This window comes from Trachurus japonicus, chromosome 3, assembly GCF_045865225.1.
Source record: "Trachurus japonicus isolate A0001 chromosome 3, Traja_1.0".
Classification (NCBI taxonomy): Eukaryota; Metazoa; Chordata; class Actinopteri; order Carangiformes; family Carangidae; genus Trachurus; species Trachurus japonicus.
In genome coordinates, this window is record NC_140909.1 from 35820686 (window position 1) to 35840525 (window position 19840).

The window sequence follows — 19840 nt, forward strand, 5'->3', positions numbered from 1 at the left end:
GGGATCGCTGTGCTATTACTTTTCTCAACAGTTTACGAATTTTTCGCGACGTAGTCGCGAAAAACTGCGCAAAAATTTTGCATGTAAGTCAATGGGACGGGCGGAAAAAAAAGAGCGAAAAAGACCAATCATTGGAGTTTAACAAACGTCTACTGCTCAGGCATACTTTCACCTAGAGACTCCATTTAAACTTTAAACAGTAGACACAAGTCTTGTGTATTGTCGTATTACTCCACGTTTTGATAGGTCATATAGTTTTTGATCAATCCCTGATCAATGACCATGATCATTTTTGGAGAAATTATGAGTTTATAATGGGTGTGTATTGCATGGAATGTTCGTGTCAGAGTGCGTGACATCATCGGTTAGAGTGGGAGAGAGTGAAGAAACATTCTGTATTTTTTCTGGATAAACTGTGACCACGGCCACAATTTACACTCTACAGACATAATTTTTTCAGAATTTGTAAGACAAACTTGTTATCTCTCATGTCATGTGCTCAAAATATCAGAGAGACTTACAGAATTGACAGAATCAGCCTCTGAGTGCGGCCACGTCTGTCTCTGCTCCTCATTGAGTCCAATACAAATATTTTCTGAGAGGAGCAGAACGGCCTGATGTTTTAAAACTGCCAGCGTCGCCAAAATATTTACTGTAGAAACACCAAATCGTACCGAAATTTTCAGTAAGTCCTTAGAGCAACGTTGATCTGTGTTTTGTTCTGATAGGAGTTACCGTTTTGTCATGCTAAGCCTAATTGTGAGACCGGTTTTAGAGGCAGAAAATGGCTCTATTTCTCCACGTTTCTGTCTGTCTCAGCCTGCGGGGGCCCCTATCGCCGTGGTAACCTCTTTGATCCTCAGGCCAGAGCTCGTTAACTTCATAAACAATCCACCTGGCGCTCGTTTAAATGTTTATAAACACAGACACAGCTAAATCAGACTGACACAGGATGCAGCTACTAACTAACTATGTGTCAAGTCAGTCACACACACACACACAGACTCTAGAGCCAGCTTCATGTGATTACAGTCACACACACACACACACACACACACACACACACACACACACACACACACACACACACACACACACACACACACCTTCATGTGATTAAAACACAGTTAACGTGCAACAGAATTTAAACTTAAACCATGATTTAATCTGGTTTTAAAGTTAAACCTTGTTGGTGACACACACACACACACACACACACAGGTAACCTAATGTGGTTACAGCTCCTCCATATCAGTGCTTATAGAAAGATGATCATGTGTCTGTCTGATCAGCTCTGTCTTGCGCTTAAGATCGTGGGTTTGATTCCCATGTTGACAGAGATGGCAAAATCGGCAGTAGCCCCGCGGCCCATTCAAAATTTCCCGAGAGGAAATTTTCTAGTTTATTTTTACTGCTGTCATATTCTGCTGTTAATTCTAGGAGCAGCTGTTTATTAATTTTCTTGTTTATGTAAGGCAAGGCAAGGCAAGGCATCTTTATTTATATAAATAGCGCATTTCATACAAAGGCAACTCAATGTGCTTTACATAAAGACAAAACATTAATAGAAAAAAAAAGAAGCATAAGACAGAATAAAAACAAACAAAACACTAAAAACAGAGTTAAAAGCAAGAGCAAATAAAAGTAAAAGAAAAGAAAATAGATAAAGTTTTAAGTTCTCAGCTATAAGCACGTGAAAAGAGAAATGTTTTTAACCTGGATTTAAAAGTGCTTACAGTTGGGGCTGATCTCAGATCTGCTGGTAGTTTGTTCCACTTGTGTGCAGCATAACAGCTAAATGCTGCTTCACCATGTCTGGTTTGAACTCTGAGCTCCACTATCTGACCTGAGTCAGTAGATCTCAGAGCTCTACTGGGTTTATACTCCACTAACATGTCATTCATGTATTCTGGACCTAAACCATTCAGTGATTTGTAAACCAGGAGCAGAACTTTAAAATCTATTCTGTAGCTGACTGGGAGCCAGTGTAAGGTCTTAAGAACCGGGGTGATGTGATCTGATCTCTTTGTTCTGGTTAAAACTCGAGCTGCAGCTGTTTGATACTTTTTTGGAGGAGACCAGTCAGAAGACCGTTACAGTAGTCTAGTCTACTGGAGATAAAAGCATGAATCAGCTTCTCCTGATCAGTTTGGGACATAAAACCCTTGATTCTGGATATATTCTTCAGTTGATAAAAGGCTGATTTGGTGACTGATTTGATATGGCTGTTGAAGGTCAAATCTGAGTCTATCAGCACGCCAAGGTTTCGGACTTGGTCTTTAGTTTCTAAAGACAGTGACTCAAGGTGTTTACTGACAGCAATAATGTAGCTTAATGTTGCCACATAAAGTCAGGGGACTCCTGCTGAGGTGTCCTGCTGGTTCTGCTCTCTGGTCTCCTTTATAGATGATGGGATTAATGAATATGCCTGACTGGAATTAATTGGTTGCTTTAGGTGACACTCTAATCCGGGAACTTCTTGTTAAAATACAAATACATGCCTGTAGCCTAAAGATGTTTCTTTAATAGTTTTATCATGTGCTATTGTTAAAACCATCGTTTTCATTCCTCTGCTTCCCAAATACCAAAAAGGTGAAGTGATGCAGTAACATTTAGTCAGAGAACTTGTACATTTTTAAGCCCAAACATAACATATTAAGTTGAATGCACCTTTGAAGTAAAAAAAAATTAAAAAAATAAAAAAATCATGAGATTAGTGTGATTTTGACCTTTGACCTCTAAAATCTAATCAGTTAATCCTTGAGTCCAAGTGAACGTTATAGTTTTATAGCTAAGAAGAAGTGAAAGGGATGCTACAGTAAAGATACAGACATATTAATAATAGATGTCCCCAAAACAATATGTCTGTAACTCTGGCTGCCACTGAGGTAGAGGCATGAAGAACCTTTCATGCCAAAGTGAAACACATCACCATATATTGATCTGCATTCATAAGTCTCTTGCATTTTTCTGTAAGCACTTAAGCGCTGTCTCTGCCTCCACTGTTCATCAATGCATGTGTGTGTGTGTGTTTCTATGCAGGTATAGAGATCGCTAAGACTCGTGGAGCCAAATACAGGCTGGGCCCAGAGCTGGAGATATGGTACGCAGGGAGTGAGAACTAAGATGATACATCATCCCCATCTGAAAACAATGTAGTCTGGTTATCTTGGCCAAGCTTATCTGGTCTTGGATTCTGTCACGAACACCCTGTAGTTTTATCAGCTACTCACATTGCCAGAGTTGACTTTGCTCCCCTCTCATCTCTTCCCGTCTTCACCACCTTTTTCCAGCGGTTATGGCTGTGCAGACCACTTCTATGAGTCAGACACGCTGCTTCACTGCTTCCAGGTCCTAAGGAAGCTACTGGAATCTCCTGTCACCCAGGACATCATCTGTGATGTGGGAATGTGGGTATCACCTTCAGACACTGAGACCAAAAAAGCTTTGTATCAAAGGATTTAAGTATCTCAGACTTAATGAAATATAACAGGTGGGTTTTAATTTTAAATAAAGGGATAGTTCAACATTTTTGCAAATTGGCCTATTGCCATAATCCCTATAGTTTTAGGAGTAGGTTCATTACCTTTAATTGTCGGTGCAAGCTGTTTCTGGATCTGCGGGGCAGAGACGCGAGATGCATCGTACTTTCGCATTTCGCTTTTGAAGTCACTCTGCTGGGCAGCCATGTCTGGAATGTAGGTCCGGCTACACATTTGCCTCGAAAACAACTCCATCTTGTAATGTTCTATGATTATTTCAAAGTGTGGTGAATGTGCAGGACACAACTTGTCCATCAGAGCGTTTTGGAGTTGTTGGATTGTGTATTTAGTTTGATGAGGGAAATGTGGAAATACTGTGCAGCTCGTATCTCTGCCCCGCCGATCTAAAAACAGTTTGCACCGACAATTAAAGGAAATAAACCTACTGTTAAGACTATAGGTATTATGGCAATAAGTAAAATTGTTTTCCTATGGTTGTCTGCCTCTGCCACTCAGACTAGTTTAACTTTTCATCTCTACTAAGTAAAAATAGTGTTCCTAGATCACACTGACCTTGACCTTTGACCTTAAATCATCCTTGTACTGGTGGTCTGCTTTAGAGAACAAGGGAGACTCTCCTCTGACTTTAATCTGAGACATCAGCCATCACATTATCAATCTGTCCCTGCTGATCTGTGCTGGACTCTGTCCCCTCAGGCCCATCATGCATCATAATGTGCGCTACAACTGTAGAGTCCTCTTCCTCAATAGGTACGTCTTCACACCACATCTATACATGATACACTGTCGTATGTGTGTTTGTGAGTGAGTGTGAGCTTGTGTGTACATCTGCATGGCTCACTCAGAATGTGTCTCTTACTGTAGAAAGATACTGCTGATCAGACCAAAGATGTTGATGGCCAACCACGGGATCTACAGAGAGGTGCGCTGGTTCTCACCCTGGAACCAGCTGAGGTGGGTCGTCTCTCTGGCATCACTCACATGTTCTCATCTCTCAGTACGTTTACATGGCACGTGAGAAAACCGAATTATTGCCTTGGTCCGACTATTACCGGACAACTGAGCGCATGTAAACGTGTTAGTCCGACTAATATCAAAGTTCTCCAACTCTGACTAAGACACCAAGACACAGTGTTTTTCAACCTTGGGGTCGGGACCCCACATAGGGTCGCCCGGAATTCAAATAGGGTCGCCTGAAATATCTAGTAATTGATGAAAATAAAAAAAAGACTGATAAATTTTTTTTTTTTTAACTAATTATTATTCTTTTTTAAATTATCATTAAAAACCCCACAGGCAATCTTAAACAACTGTATTCTATACTTTCACTTTCTCAAATATAAATCGAGTTCAAATAAATGCAGCATATAAAATCTGAGCTGTGCATCTTGATTGACGCGGGTCGCCAGAAATTTGTGAAAATGGGGTCATGAGTCAAAAAAGGTTGGCAACCACTGCTTTAACAATTCATGAATTTTATATTGATGTTCTATGTGTGGGTATGATCTTCAGTGATCTTCAGACACAGAGAAGGAGTCTGTTTTCAGTCAACCAAGGTGCTGCAGCAATTATTTATTTATGTATTTGTTTGACAGCAAAATACAGAATGTACACATGCTGGATTGTAGCAAAAATGCTAACATAACCTGTATCTGTAGTCCCTGTTCACGTAACACATAAAAATATTATAACTCGCTATAAACAACAACAAATATAAAATTCACAAAATTAAAAGGACAAATACATCATGAGTTATTTTGTGATCATAGACCTGATTTGACTTCATGTTTAACGGTCGGTAGTATTCTCCCAAAATTCAAGTCATAAGCCATTCCAATATTTACTAGCTCCCATGAATTGTGGTGCCCTTATGACCACGTGGCAGCTTCCTCCCACTCTAGTACCAGACCACTGTCAGCACTCAAATATGACGGGTGTCCATGCAAAACCCTATAAATAAAACAAGCATATTTAAAATTTCATGTTGCACTCACCAAGAAGACAGATGATGGAAATCTCTGTCATGGAGTTCAAGCAGCACTGAGCTGATGTGTGTTCAGACCTGGACTAAGTTATTGCAGCAGTTAAATACACAAGATTTTTTTGAGTATGACCATGTCACAGTTGAAATGTCTATTGTGAGATTTTTCTTGTTTTTCTACAAAACCAAGTCTTTGAATAAGCTACATTGGCATACAGTATCTCTGAGTGATAGCATGAGGGAGAAACTCTGATACAAAGTGAACAGAACTCCTCATGCACTGCTGTTACTGGAAGTGATCAGCTGCTGGTTGGTCACAGGAACAACTGTCTTCACATCACGTATTTGAAAATGAACTAGCTCAGTTCATGGTTCATAAAACAAAATTTCCAAAAATGAACTAGTTCCTAGTTCTTTTCTTTTCAATACGTTACTGCGAGCTATTCATTTTCAAAAATATTGCCACAGTCCACATAGAACCACAGACAGCAATTATTTTATCAGTTTTAATACTCAAACTATGTGTCAGATTGTTGACTTAATTTTACTGAGTGAACCTGAAGACGTCACAGGCCAAACATGATGTAACCTCTTAATTTATCACTGTTGTGACTTAGTTTAGTTTGACCTGTGGAAATGGAAAGTGGCAGTGAAAGTGAATGAGTTTGTGTTTGTCTCCTGAAGGAAGGTGGAGGAATATTTCCTGCCCAGAATGATCCAGGAGGTAACAGGACAGGTAAAGAACACCGTGGCCTGTGTTGTACTAACACCACTTCTCCATTGTGAGGCTCATTGTTTTGTCCCCTTGTCTTTGTGTGCATTAGGACACTGTCCCGTTCGGTGACTGTGTGCTGTCCACAAAGGACACCTGCATCGGCACTGAGATGTGTGCAGAGCTCTGGAACCCCAGAAGGTAGAGCACCAGAGGATTGTGGGTGTTATAGTAGTAGTGAATGAATGAATTTATGAATGAATGAATTTTTATTTTCATGTCATGCCACCACTGTGGCCCATCCCATATTAGGGATTACAAGACACATTTAATGACAAATACAAAAAAAACTAGGACTAGACAGTCCTTCCTGTTTGTATTAACTGCCACACAGGTGTGACACAAGTAAACAATTTAAGATTACTTTCAGTACTCAACTATATATTGCTCTTTGTCTCATTGCCCAAGCCTTTTCAAGAAATAAAGAAAATGCAAATACAGTATATTCAACTGAAAAAGATGTTTTAGCTTCTCAGCATCGTCTAACCACACAAATTCGTAGAACACAAAATGAATTTCATTCTCCACCTCTTGGATGTCACATAAATTACAAATTCTATCGTCTTCTGCTGTGCCAACATATCTGCCCGTCTCAATACAGTATGAAGACCAAGTATACCAGCTCTCAATTGAGCAATAATAATAATAATAATAATACATTTTATTTAGAAAGCGCCTTTCACGCCACTCAAGGACACTTTACAGCAGTTAAAATCATCAAACACCAAAACACAGAATAAATCATCAATAAACAATACCAAAGCATAAATCATCACACCGAAACACAAGAGCACAGAATAAACAACATTAAAAACATCGGTAAGAATGGATAATGAAAAGAAAGAAAAAAAATAAATAAAACTGTGCAGAATAAAAGGGAAAAGTTAGGGTGAGGGGTGGTGGGGTGGATATAAGCAATTTTAAACAGGTGGGTTTTGATTTTTTTGTTTTGAAAAGAGGGAGAGAGTCAATGTTACGGATGTGAGATGGTAAAGAGCACACAGGGATCTTTTATTTTTAGACAAATTATACAGTTTACCCTAAATATCTGTACTATTACTACTATAGTAGTACCGGTAATAGTATTCTGTGTAGTAACTCCTGATGACTGAATGAGTAACGCCTCTGTTCCTCAGCCCCCACGTAGACATGGGTCTGGATGGGGTGGAAATCTTCACTAACTCGTCTGCCAGCCACCACGAGCTCCGTAAAGCTGACCAGAGAGTCAACCTGGTCAAGTCAGCCACCACCAAGGTCCGCTTCACCCTGGGGTCAACGGCTGTCCATGCAGTCTCATACAATATCACTAGAGGGCAGAGTTATACCACAGACTGTGAATGTTCTCCTTTGATGAAAGCTAGTGTTGCTGCCTTTGTTCCAGAGCGGAGGCATCTACCTGTACGCCAACCAGAGGGGCTGTGATGGAGACCGTGTCTACTATGACGGCTGTGCCATGGTGGCCATCAATGGGGACATTGTGGCACAGGGAGCACAGTTCTCCCTCAGTGACGTGGTGCGTATGGACATGTAGACAGAGCAGGACAGGACACAGCTCCATCGCCTTAGTCAGACTCTCTGTATCTCCAATACAAATGAAACTTGTTCAGTCAGCTTTGTATTTCAGTTAGAGCACTGGAGTTCCTGATTGTAAAATTACTCAAGCATTCAAAATTACATTTTTATTTCAATACATTGTTGTTTTGTTCTACAATCACAGAACTTACTGACTGGAGCAACCCACTGACTGACTGAACCTGTAGAAACCTAGTACTGTATGTCTCTGGACTGCCTATGTAACGCTTGTGGGTCGGCACAATGATGAGACGGTTTCTGCAGTGTTCACAGCTTTATTCCTCCAGTCCTGCAGGCGACAATCATACACAAAATGTTGGCATCCGTCTTTTTTGGCTCACGCATCCTTCATGCACACTTTTCCTCACACATTCACTGACTTAGGACCACATTTTCATGGAAAACAAATGTCGGCGGGATTTTCCCGACCGAAACTCACCCTCAGCCATGGTAAACATTTCTGTGAGGGGAAGAAGGGAGGGGCTACACAAACCTGGAGGACTACAGGTGCCCAGGCGGGACAAAAAGAAAGCAAAACGTCCTCTTAGAGGTAAAAGGAAAGAAAACTATTTAAATAAGATAAAATTCACAAACAAAATATAATAAATAATAAAGGTGCACTTTAACTCTGTTACACCTACGGTCAGATCCTGATTTGACAACATGACCAGACAGAATCACCAGAGATGCATTTATTATAAAGACTCAAAGGCAGGACTGGAGCATGAGCCACCAAAGACTAAATCCTTAATACCCTTAATACTGTCAGGTGAGCTACTGTGGAACACCCTGTTACGGTCCAGCCAAAAAGACTGGAAAATATGATAAAAACAGAGCTCAGTCAACAATCAGAACCTCTGTTGTTTCTCTGTGTCAGCTCTGGAGTTAAACACAGCCAACATTTAAAACTAAATGAATCCTTCTTCAATAAGATGAGCAGGGTTTTCTGTATGTACAGTGCTGTGAAAAAGTAACGCAAGGCAATTTTATTTGTGTAGCCCGTTTTTACAAACAGTTTGTCTCAAAGGGCTTTACATGGCATCGTAACAACATCCTCTGTCCTTAGACCCTCACACTGACTGAGGAAAAACTCCATAGAAAACCCTTTTAACAGGGAAAAATGGAGAAACCTCAGGGTAAGAGGAGGGATCCCTCACCCAGGATGGGCAGACGTGACATAGATGTTGTATACAGAAAAGTAATTGCCCCCTTCCTGGTTTCTTACTGTTTTGCATATCTGTCAAGCTTAAATGTTTGCTTTTGCTTTAATGCTTAAAACAAATTTGGATATTAGACAAAGATAACCCAAGTAAATATAAAATGCAGTTTTTAAATGATGATTTATTTTTTCAAGGGAGCAAAAGCTGTCCAAACCTACCTGGCTCTATGTGAAAATGTAATTGCCCCCCATGTTATATTATGAACTAACTGTGATAAACCTAATTTTTTGGAAAGCCGAGTTCAGTTTCACTATTCACACCCAGGCCTGATCACTGCCAGACCTGTTGAATCAAGAGATCACTTCAGTAGAACCTGTTTGCATGAAGTGAAGGAGGCTGAGAGATCTCAAAGACCAAAACATCAAAAGAAATTCAAGAAAAGATAAAAAACAAAATTGACCTATCAGTCAAGAAAGTGTTACAGAGACATTTCTAAAGCTTTGGGACTCCAAAATTAAGTTTATCACGGGCCAGGTAGGGTTGGGTAGATGTTTCCCTTAAAAAATTAAATCATCTTTTAAAAATTGCATTTTATATTTACTTGGGTTATCTTTGTTTAGTATCCAAATTGGTTTGATGATCGTAAATATTTAAGTTTGACAAATATGTAAAAAAGAAATCAGGATCACGGCACTGTATGTGTATGTGTCCCAGAGCAGGCACAAAGTGTGAGAAGATATCTGGAGGGTCACACTGATCCGTGTGTGTGTGTGTGTGTGTGTGTCTGTGTGTTTTGTTTTGTAGGAGGTGATTACAGCCACAGTTGACCTTGAGGATGTGCGCAGCTACAGAGGAGAACTGTGTCAGCCACTCATGGTGAGACAACACTCGCAGCCTTTCAGCCTTGAAATGTAATGTACACAGTCGGAGCTGGTGGAGACCGCAGAGACATTGAAGACATGAAGACATTAAAATGTCATTTTTAGAGTTATCAGGAAAAAATCAACTTGATCAGGGACCAGTCTGTCTCTGGTTGTGTCTTTAAGGTGGCACAGTGGTACAGCATGCTGCCTCATAAGAGGAAGGTTCTGTGTTTTAGTGCTTAACACCACTGGTGCAACTATTTTCATTCCGGTTTTTCCAAGTAACCATGTCATTTTCCAGCATAATGTCCCTTTTCTAGTGATAGGAAGTCCCCTGGGTGTAGCTGAGACCAGTTAATGTCTGGACCCCCCGCCCCCGGACGAACTCAAAATCACTTGATGATGCTTTGTTCTTTTTACACGTCTCAGACTCTTCTTCCAAACATGCGGTTTAGTTTAGTTCAGTTTATTAGTTTATTAAGGGACAGTGTGCAACGACATTAATCATTTGCAGAAAATGAGATAGTTACACCAGATTTAGCTCACTAATTTCTAATTGCTTCAACTAATTTCCATCTGCAGTCGCAACATATAACGTACAAAAATACACAGAAAACACAGACCACAAACTACTATACAAGGCTCATACATAGAATGACACAAATAGACAGTAGACAACACATAGACAATACACAGTTTCCACATCTAAAAGGTCAAGTGCAATACATTTGAGAAAGGTGTACCCTATACTATGTGATCAATGGAAAAAAAAAAGCTAAGTCGTACATGATACACAATACGATACAATTAAAATTTCCCAATTCCTACTTCACAAGATTTTAAGATAATTCCATAGATTGAATGCGTTAAGAGCTACTAAAATACATTTTTTAAGAGACTAACTGAGTAACAAGTGCCTTGCTTTTAAGCGTCCTGGCACCTTTGTTATCCAGTAGCCATTGTTTTAAATTATGAGAGTCTTCCTCGATGTGTGTTCTTGTAACTTTCCTATTGTGCTTGGCTCAGTGGAACAGTTTAAACCTGTTGTGTAAGATTTTTGCAGCAGAATCTTTTCTCTGTTTCCTGATCACTGATCCTCTTTCCTGCTTCCACTGTGCCCTCTCTGCTGTAGGAGAGTGAACCTAAACCTTGTCACAGAGTCAAAGTGGACTTCTCTTTGTCCACTGGTGATGATTTGTACCTACCAACTCACCAACCAATCACGTGGCACTTTCATACACCAGATGAAGAGATCAGGTAAAATACATTTAATCTTCAACACAAAATAGTTTTCTAGACAGAAAAGCCATAATCAGCTCTTACCTTTGTTAAATCAAAGAAACTAATAATGAAGAACTCTACTCACTATACAGCTGTTGACATGTGTGTTTAGTCTAGGGCCCGCCTGCTGGCTGTGGGACTATCTGAGGAGAAGTGGACAGGTGAGAAGGAACACTGACACATGGAAATGAAGTTGTGTTTAGACGGTGACATGACAGACTGGTTCTGGTCTTTGCTCCAGGCCGGTTTCCTGCTGCCTCTGAGTGGAGGCGTCGACAGCTCCTCCACCGCTTGTATCGTCCACTCCATGTGTGTGCTGCTCTGCCAGGCTGTAGAGGACGGCAGTGAGTATGGTTCACTTTTAGTTTGTTGTATAAGAAAAGCCTTAAAGGGATACACCAACATTTTTTTTTCGTGTCGCGCCCTGCTGTCTAGTTTCACGTGTATTTCTTTCGGAAAATTACATGACCTGCTAATATTAGCCTAAAAATAGATAACGTAACATAACGCAAGTCACAACAAGCACACCGGACTGTTTAGAGTTGCTGAAGAGTTTCTCTGATGACTTTAGGTGGAGGCAGGCTAACACTACCCATACACTTCCAGCGTTTGAGCTAAGCTAATTAGTGGTGTACCAGCTCTGCCCGTATCTCCCTTGTTACTGCACGCACAGTCGAAAGGATGGTGTCTATCTGCTGGTCATGGACTCAGGAGTGAGGCAAGGCATGAAAAAAAATGTTGGCGTATCCCTTTAAACTGATATTCAGTAATATCAAATATTACAGTATTTCCCAGCATTAGCAATATAAGGCATTATACAGTGGCAAGAAAAAGTATGTGAACCCTTATTAAACTAATTCTTAGTTTTCTGCATTAATTGGTCATTTAATGTGATCCGATCTACAACTTAGTCACAAGTATAAACAAACACAATGTGCTTAACCTAATACTACTCAAACAATTACAATATTTCATGTCTTTATTGAACATATCCATTAAACATTCACAGTGCAGTTGGAAGAAGTAAGTGAACCCTTGGCTTTAATAACTGGTTGAACCTCCACCAAACGTTTCCTGTAGCTGCAGATCAGAACTGCATAACACTCAGGATGAATTCTGGACCATTGGTCCTGACAGAACTGCTTCAGCTCAGCCATGTTATTAGAGGATGTCTGGTGTGAACGGCTCTCTGGAGGTCATTTATAGCATCCCTATTGGATTCAGGTCTGGGCTCTGACTGGGCCGCTCCCAAAGGTGGATTTTCTTTTGTTGAAGCTACTCTAGATGATCTAGATAGTAGATTTACTTCAATGTTTAGGGTCGTTGTCCTGCTGCATCACACAACTTCTACTGAGCTTCAGCTGGTGGAGCCACCCTGACATCCTGTAGGAAGCTGGATAAACTCTGGATGGTGGTAAACTGTCCAGGCCCTGAGGCAGCAGAGCCCCAAACCATGATGCTCCTCCACCGGACTTCACCTCTGACATGATGTTTACATGCTGCTATGCAGAGCCATTTTTACACCATACGTACAAAACAAACAAAAAATAAAATAGAATGAATTTTAAAAAGTACAAAAAATGTAATCTAAGTTTCATCAATCCACAAAACATTTTCCCGTTGGTGTTGTGGAGAGGCAAACTTCAGGCCTGCAATGGAAAGCAAAGCAATTCATGTAGAAAAAGGAAATTCCAAAGTGTTCACATACTTTTTCTTGCCACTGTAAGTGTAATAATACATTGAACTGCTGTTTAGTAGCATCATCACTTAAAGGGATAGTTCACCCAAAATTCAAATTTCACTCATTATCTACTCACCCTCATGTCAACTAAGAGCTGTGAGAATTTTCTGAGTCCTCCGTTCCTTCTCTGAGTTACGGGGGGGTCCGTGCAGCAGTATTTGTCCATATAATGGTTGTGAATGGATACCAACTTTCTTCGTCCAAAAAGACACACCAAAAAACATCCAAATACCTCCATACTGCTTGTCTGTAATGTCCCTCTGGTATTGAAGCCCCGACATGAGAAATTGTTCCGAAAAAAATTAAATAAGTCTATGTTTTAAGCTTGTTTGTAGCGGAAGCTCCCAGTGTCTCAGTTGCTCTTCCTGTGTCAGTGCAAATCTCGCGTGATTTGCACTGACCGGCGGAACAATTTCTCATGTCGGGGCTTCAACACAAGAGGGACATTACAGACGAGCACTGTGGAGGTATTTGGATGTTTTTTGGTGTGACTTTTTGGACGAAGAAAAGTGAGCCCCATTCACAACCATTATATGGACAAATACTGCTGCGCGGACCCCCCTGTAACTCAGAGAAGGCACGGAGGACTCTGAAAATTCTCACAGCTCTTAGTCGACGTGGGGGTGAGTAGATAATGAGTGAAATTTGAATTTTGGGTGAACTATCCCTTTAAGTAAAACATCCATCCATCTGCTGGCTATGTTGTCAGTCCATGCAGGATCACGGGGGACTGCAGCCAATCCCAGCTGACATTGGGCGAGGGCGGGGTACGCTCTGAACAGGTCACCGGTCCATCACAGGGCTGATGACCTTGCAGCGGAGCAGCAGGCAGCAACAGAGCGTAGCAGAGCCAAGTTTTGAGATAACTTGCACTAGAAAGAAAAGTGAGAAAAGAAGAAAAAGGAAAGTGAGAGGAAATGGGGAAACCTAAAAGTTACATCATCAGGTCTATGAACGAAAGCCTGGCAGCGATTAAAGAGGAGCTGAAGGAAATTATGACCGAAAGCCTGAAGGCGATGAACGAGGGGCAGAAGGAAATGATCGAATCCCTGAAGGCGATGAACGAAGAGCTGAAAAGCGAACTGAAAAGCGAGCTGAAAGATATAAAGAAGATGCTGGAACCTCTCCAAGAGGTGAAGGCTGAAATCAAACAGCCCCGGGAAGAGAATGCAAAAAAAGAGCAGCCGCTAAAGGAGCTGGGGAACAGAGTGGAGGAGCTGGAGCAGCAGGGGAAACTCAACGAGGTGATTGTGACCGGCCTCAAGATCAAGCATCATCATGTGGAGAAGCAGGTGTCTGAGTTCCTGGCTGCCAAAAACATCGATGTGGATTTCAACTATGTGGAAGTATGTCACCTCTTACCCCGGGGGAAAGAGTCTGGAACACGAGCTGTCGTGCTGAGATTCACCAACAGAAAACACAAGACTGCACTGCTGAAGCAGGGCAGGAAGCTCAAAGGCTCGGACGTCTACATCAACGAGAACCTCACCAAGAAGAACGCAGACATCGCCAGAAAAGCTCGCCAACTGAAGAAGGGGGGCAAGATTCAACACACCTGGACGGCAAACTGCAGAATCTACATCAAAACAAATGGATCATCAGCAGAAGAAGTCAAAATAATGCAGATCAGGAGTTTGGACGAGCTGGAGAAATACGACAACTAAGGTATGGCTCACAAACACTCCATAACTACAGCACAGCAAAGGACAAGGGTTCTTACACAGACTGAAAAGATGAGGGAAATATCAGAGAGGATTGCTGAGCATGAAAGTGTGGAGCTGATTACAAATCAACATGTGAACCACACCTTAACAGACCCGAATGAAGGAATTGACCCGGATAATCACTTCTACAGTACTTTAACATGACTGAAAAATGCCATTACTACACTGAAGATCAATACAGCGAGAGCATTGAGATGGATGGGAAACTGTCTTTAATTCACTTTAATAGCAGGAGTCCCTATACCAACTTTGGCCACATCAAAGAATACCTAAATCACTTCAAAAATCCTTTCAACATCATTGCGGTGTCGGAAACATGGATTAAAGAAGACAGAGGCACGGATTTTTCCCTGGATGGATATAAACTTGTATGTGTTAACAGGAGGAACAAAGGTGGAGGAGGAGTTGCCCTGGCCTATTCATTGACAATAACATCAAGTATGAGACTGTACAAAACATGTCTACAGCTGTTGAGTCATAGCAGACAACTTCTTCGTCAATGTTGGGACGGATCTAGCCAAGGACATTCCTGACTCATCTCTACACTGGGACCACTTTGATAAGGACGGAGGCAGAAAGCCCAGCTCAATGTTTCTCACACCAGTGAAGGACACAGAGATTAGACACCTGTTCAACAAATGCGTAGCAAAAATGTTTCTGTTTTGACTGTCTAGAGTGAGACTGCAGCTCTGTATTACTACAGTACCTGCTGTTGTAACATGTTGTGTCAAAATGTCATAAGAAAAAATTGTGATGAAGATAATGTATTCTGTGGGTAACGGGGGCGGGACTAGATAAGCTTTTGCTTCTCCCGCTTTCCCTTTCAGCCATGTTGCTGTATTACTTAAACTAAGATGATGTGTGATGATAAATAAATAAATACACAACAGAGACCAACAATCTCACATTTACACCTACAGGCAATCTAGGGTCTTCATTATATAATGTGCATGTGCATGTGCATGAGGAAGCTGGATAACCTGGAGAGAACCCACAGGAAGGAATATGCCATCTTACAATAATATGATTATACAGTTCCCTCCAAAAGTATTAGAACAGTGAAGCTATTTCCTTTGTTTTTGCTTTACTCTGAAAACATTTGGGTTTGACACCAGAAGATGAATATGAGTTCCTATACTTCATATTTACCTAAAAATCTGGTGTTCAACTACAAATGAGGCTCTTCTAGGTTGTTAACATACCTTGATGTAAACAGGTCCCACTTGAAAATGAGACCCAGTGTCTCCACGAGATTACTCGTATAAATAAAGGTTAAAAAAAATAATACCTGGAAATAAAAGATGAATATTGATCTCTTGTCTCGTATCCATCTTTTGTTGTTAAACCCAAATGCTTTCAGTGTACAGCAAAAATATAGGAATTGGCCTCACTATCCCAATACTTTTAGAGGGGACTGTCTGTTATTTAAAAACTGAAACATCAAAAAAAAAAAAAAAACTATGCATTATTAAAAAACAACCAAAATATGAATTGAATAATGTAAATGATTAGATTAAATCGATATTTAAAATCTAGCATTAAAAAAATGTTATAATAAAATATACATGATACACAGTGAAACCCAGTAATATTGCATAGTTTGAGCTGGACTGTCTCAAGATATTACCCGAGTAATATTATATGTTCTGCATGTTCTAAAACCACCAGTGAATGTCTCTGAGCGTTCTTCACACTATACTGCCCACTTCAGACTCAACTCACTGCAACAACAGTTGGACCACTAACAAACAGGAAGAAGTATCACCTCTAGACCACATCATCTGAAGATATTTCCTCTGTTTGTTAGTGGTCCAACAAATGTAATTAAAACAGTCAAAAGTAAAAACTACACAACTGATGACATTTACAATGTGATATGTTGCCCTTCTGGAACTGTTGACACATTAAACAAATTGAATAAAGCTCTTTAAAATGAATAGGTAGTGTTTTTTTCAGTATGTGACAGTGATGCCATTGGACAGGCTTTTTCGTCATTACTTTCAGGGCCTAATTGTATAAGGATGTTAGAGGTTAAAAACAACCAAAGTTCACCAAAGTGCTGAACAAATTAATAAAACATACCATTATTAAAATACCATAAAATACATAAATAAAGTGAAATAAAATACAAATGTGCTATAAATAAACAAAAAATGTAAGTAAAAGACAAACTGAGCTCAAACAGTGAGACGGCCATGCCTCTTTCTCTCTTTCTCTCTGTCTCAGACACACAGGTACTGGAGGACGTCCGCAGGGTGGTTGGGGATGTCTCCTACTGTCCCCAACAGGCAAAAGAGTTGTGTGGCCGCATCTTCACCACCTGCTACATGGCCAGTGAAAACTCCTCTGAGGACACGCGTAACAGGGCCAAAGAGCTGGCCAATCAGATCGGCAGGTAAATACATGACAGAATAGAACAGATTACTGTAGAAGTGATAGTAGTATAGTAGATTCCTTGGCTTAAGGGACAACAAGGAGTTTTTATTTGGTTATAAAAAGGTCTCATATTAATGTGGATGAATCTACATTACCATTTGTTAATGGGTCCATTTCAATAAATATATTGTTTTGTCCTTATCATTATTTCGTTATTATTATTAGTGGTCGGCTCGCCCAGCATTTCCTACTTTCAGTTTCCCGGACGCTGCCCGGCGGGTCATGGGAATAACACCGCTGAATCGCCGTTTATGGTCGGAACTACGACGGTATCTGATCGTCTTCCAACCTCGACTTTCATTCTTGATCAATGAAAACATTCTTGGCAAATGGGAAATGTAGTGTGAAAACACTTTGCTGTCCCTTTAAGTGTCAGATAACATTAATGGTTGTGTTTTTTTTATTTCGGGTCATGTAGAACAGTGTTTCCAGGATCCAGCCTCGAAGTCCCCAGTCAGTCAAAGCAGTCTGGTTATTCCTTCAGTTCTGATTAAAACATGTATCCTGTGTTTTGCAGCACGCACATGAATATCAACATAGACATGGCGGTGAAAGGTATTCTGGGTATCTTCTCTGCCGTTACCGGGGCTTGGCCTAAGTTTCGCGCCAATGGAGGAAGCCACAGAGAAAACCTCGCTCTGCAGAACATACAGGTCAGACTGTCACTCACCCTCTGGCTCGGTCCCCTCACTGCCTCACTTCACACACACAGTTTAACCACAGACTTCACACTGATGCTGCAACAACAAAACTGCAACTAGCTTTTATCAGAATCACCCAGTTTAGATAGATAGATGGAAGCTTTATTGTCATTGTAAAAGAATACAACGAAATTGCCACTGGCCTCGGTGTCAACAAATGTAAACAAATATACGTATATACACAAAATAACACACACAACCAGTCTGGTCGGCAGGGAAAATAACTAAAATATATAAACTGGCTAAAAATAACAGTGCAATGGCAAAAGTGCAAAAGTGCATCAGTGATTCCGGTTCAGATTAATTCTCACTCCCTCTGTGTGTGTGTGTGCTGTGTTTCCATTCTTAGGCTCGGGTCAGGATGGTCCTGGCGTACCTGTTTGCTCAGCTGAGTCTGTGGGCCTCAGGTAGGCCAGGTGGACTGCTGGTGCTGGGATCAGCCAATGTGGATGAGAGGTATCAGCTGACTCTGCACAAGTGTGATGCTCATATCTTTCTCTTTAAAGTATTTCTGAAGGGACACGCGGCCTCCCAGTGGTCACATGGTGCGTGTGCTGGGAAGTGTGGGACTATAGAATACACATCCTGCAGGGGGTTGATCATATGATATGTTGTGATGATATATTACCGTGTTTTGTTTTCCAAAAGTCTGTTTGGCCTCATCCTCATCTTAATTCTCACTCTCATCTTCGTCATCATCATCGTAATAGTCTGAAGTTTGCTTTACAGCAACCAAAATCAAATTTATTGTAAGGATCAAAACTAAATTATGATGAATTATTTATTTTTGAACATTATATTTAGACCGAAACACACCCTACCATAATCTCCTATGCAATGTTGATTCCATAATGGTTCACTGTTGCCTCAAGGCAACATTGCAATTTTCTGGTACGTTGTTGCCTTCAGGCAACAGGTACAAAATTTTTAACAAGTTTTACTATTTAATAAGTAAATACACTGCATGGAACTATTAAAAACTAAACTTTCCTAATCTATTAGTATAAATATATTTTTTTCAGATGAAAAAGATCCAAGAAGTTATGTTGTCAGACCGTTTTAGTGGAGCAAAATGGCAAACCTGTTTCCTTTGAAAAGGTCTGCAAAAAAGGTTTTCAGGGGCTTCTTGAAAGTCATTTGATAAATTAAAGCATTGTTATTTGTTCTCTATGGTCTTCTCTTTTTTTAAGTATTATATCATTAAAAGGGATGTATTGTGGAGATGTGACAGGCCAAAAATTGGTTTGTTGCTTGAGGGCAACATGGTACCATAGAGGGTTAAGGAGGTTATTCTGCTCACAGTTAGAGCGTCAAACACCAAACTGCAGCTGAACGTCTGCCTTCCAGACAGATCACATTGCTCATGGATCTTATCCTTCTCAGTCTCACAGGATACTTCACCAAGTACGACTGCTCCAGTGCTGACATCAACCCAATAGGAGGAATCAGCAAAACGGACCTGAAGAGCTTCCTGCTGTACTGTTCTGAGCAGTTCCAGCTCAGCGCTCTCAGAGGGTGAGGAGGATGCTGCAGGTCAACGGACACCAAACACAAACAGGAAACCAGACCACAGAGTCAAACCAGGGTTTACAGGAACTGTGACAAACTCTTCATATAATTTGGGGTTTCATGAAGCTGTCTACGTTTTATTAACCGTGTGATATCCTTCTACCACACATGCAGCTTATGGTGTGGTTTTCAGTTTGTCTGTGGTTTTGTTTCCTCTGCAGAATCTTGGCTGCTCCCCCCACGGCCGAGCTCGAGCCGCTCACAGACGGACAGGTGTCTCAGACAGACGAGGTAAGACAGAGAGAGGTGCTGCTGATGGAATTACCCTGAGGAGAATTTTCCTCTGATATCTTTTATTCTCATAATAATCTTTTATTATTTTCTTATACAGTATTTGCTTTTCTAATGGGAATGAAGTTTACTGCAAGACCAGAAAGAGCGTGTTAGATGACAAGTCCTAGATGTAAACTTCATAAGGTGAAACATCAAAGAAACAGTTCACTTTGAATTCATTGACTGAACAGTAGAGTATACTATTTCAACACTCATCCCAGACCTCCTCATTCAGTTACCCTGGCCCACAATTATTGAACTTTA

General features: G+C 40.7%; 1 protein-coding gene across 1 annotated transcript in view; it reads left to right on the plus strand.

Annotated features, from left to right (window-relative positions):
* The window catches only part of nadsyn1 (NAD synthetase 1), a 37785-nt gene that overhangs the window by 14206 nt on the left and 3739 nt on the right, over positions 1-19840 (plus strand). The window contains exons 2-18 of the mRNA XM_085771638.1: positions 3043-3103; positions 3294-3410; positions 4200-4253; positions 4368-4457; positions 6169-6220; positions 6309-6397; positions 7393-7510; positions 7638-7769; positions 9793-9864; positions 10984-11108; positions 11245-11293; positions 11374-11476; positions 16824-16992; positions 17551-17686; positions 18084-18190; positions 19118-19249; positions 19465-19534. Of these exons, the coding sequence (XP_085627764.1) occupies positions 3043-3103; positions 3294-3410; positions 4200-4253; positions 4368-4457; positions 6169-6220; positions 6309-6397; positions 7393-7510; positions 7638-7769; positions 9793-9864; positions 10984-11108; positions 11245-11293; positions 11374-11476; positions 16824-16992; positions 17551-17686; positions 18084-18190; positions 19118-19249; positions 19465-19534 (1676 nt within the window). The remainder of the gene's footprint in view (positions 1-3042; positions 3104-3293; positions 3411-4199; positions 4254-4367; positions 4458-6168; positions 6221-6308; positions 6398-7392; positions 7511-7637; positions 7770-9792; positions 9865-10983; positions 11109-11244; positions 11294-11373; positions 11477-16823; positions 16993-17550; positions 17687-18083; positions 18191-19117; positions 19250-19464; positions 19535-19840) is intronic.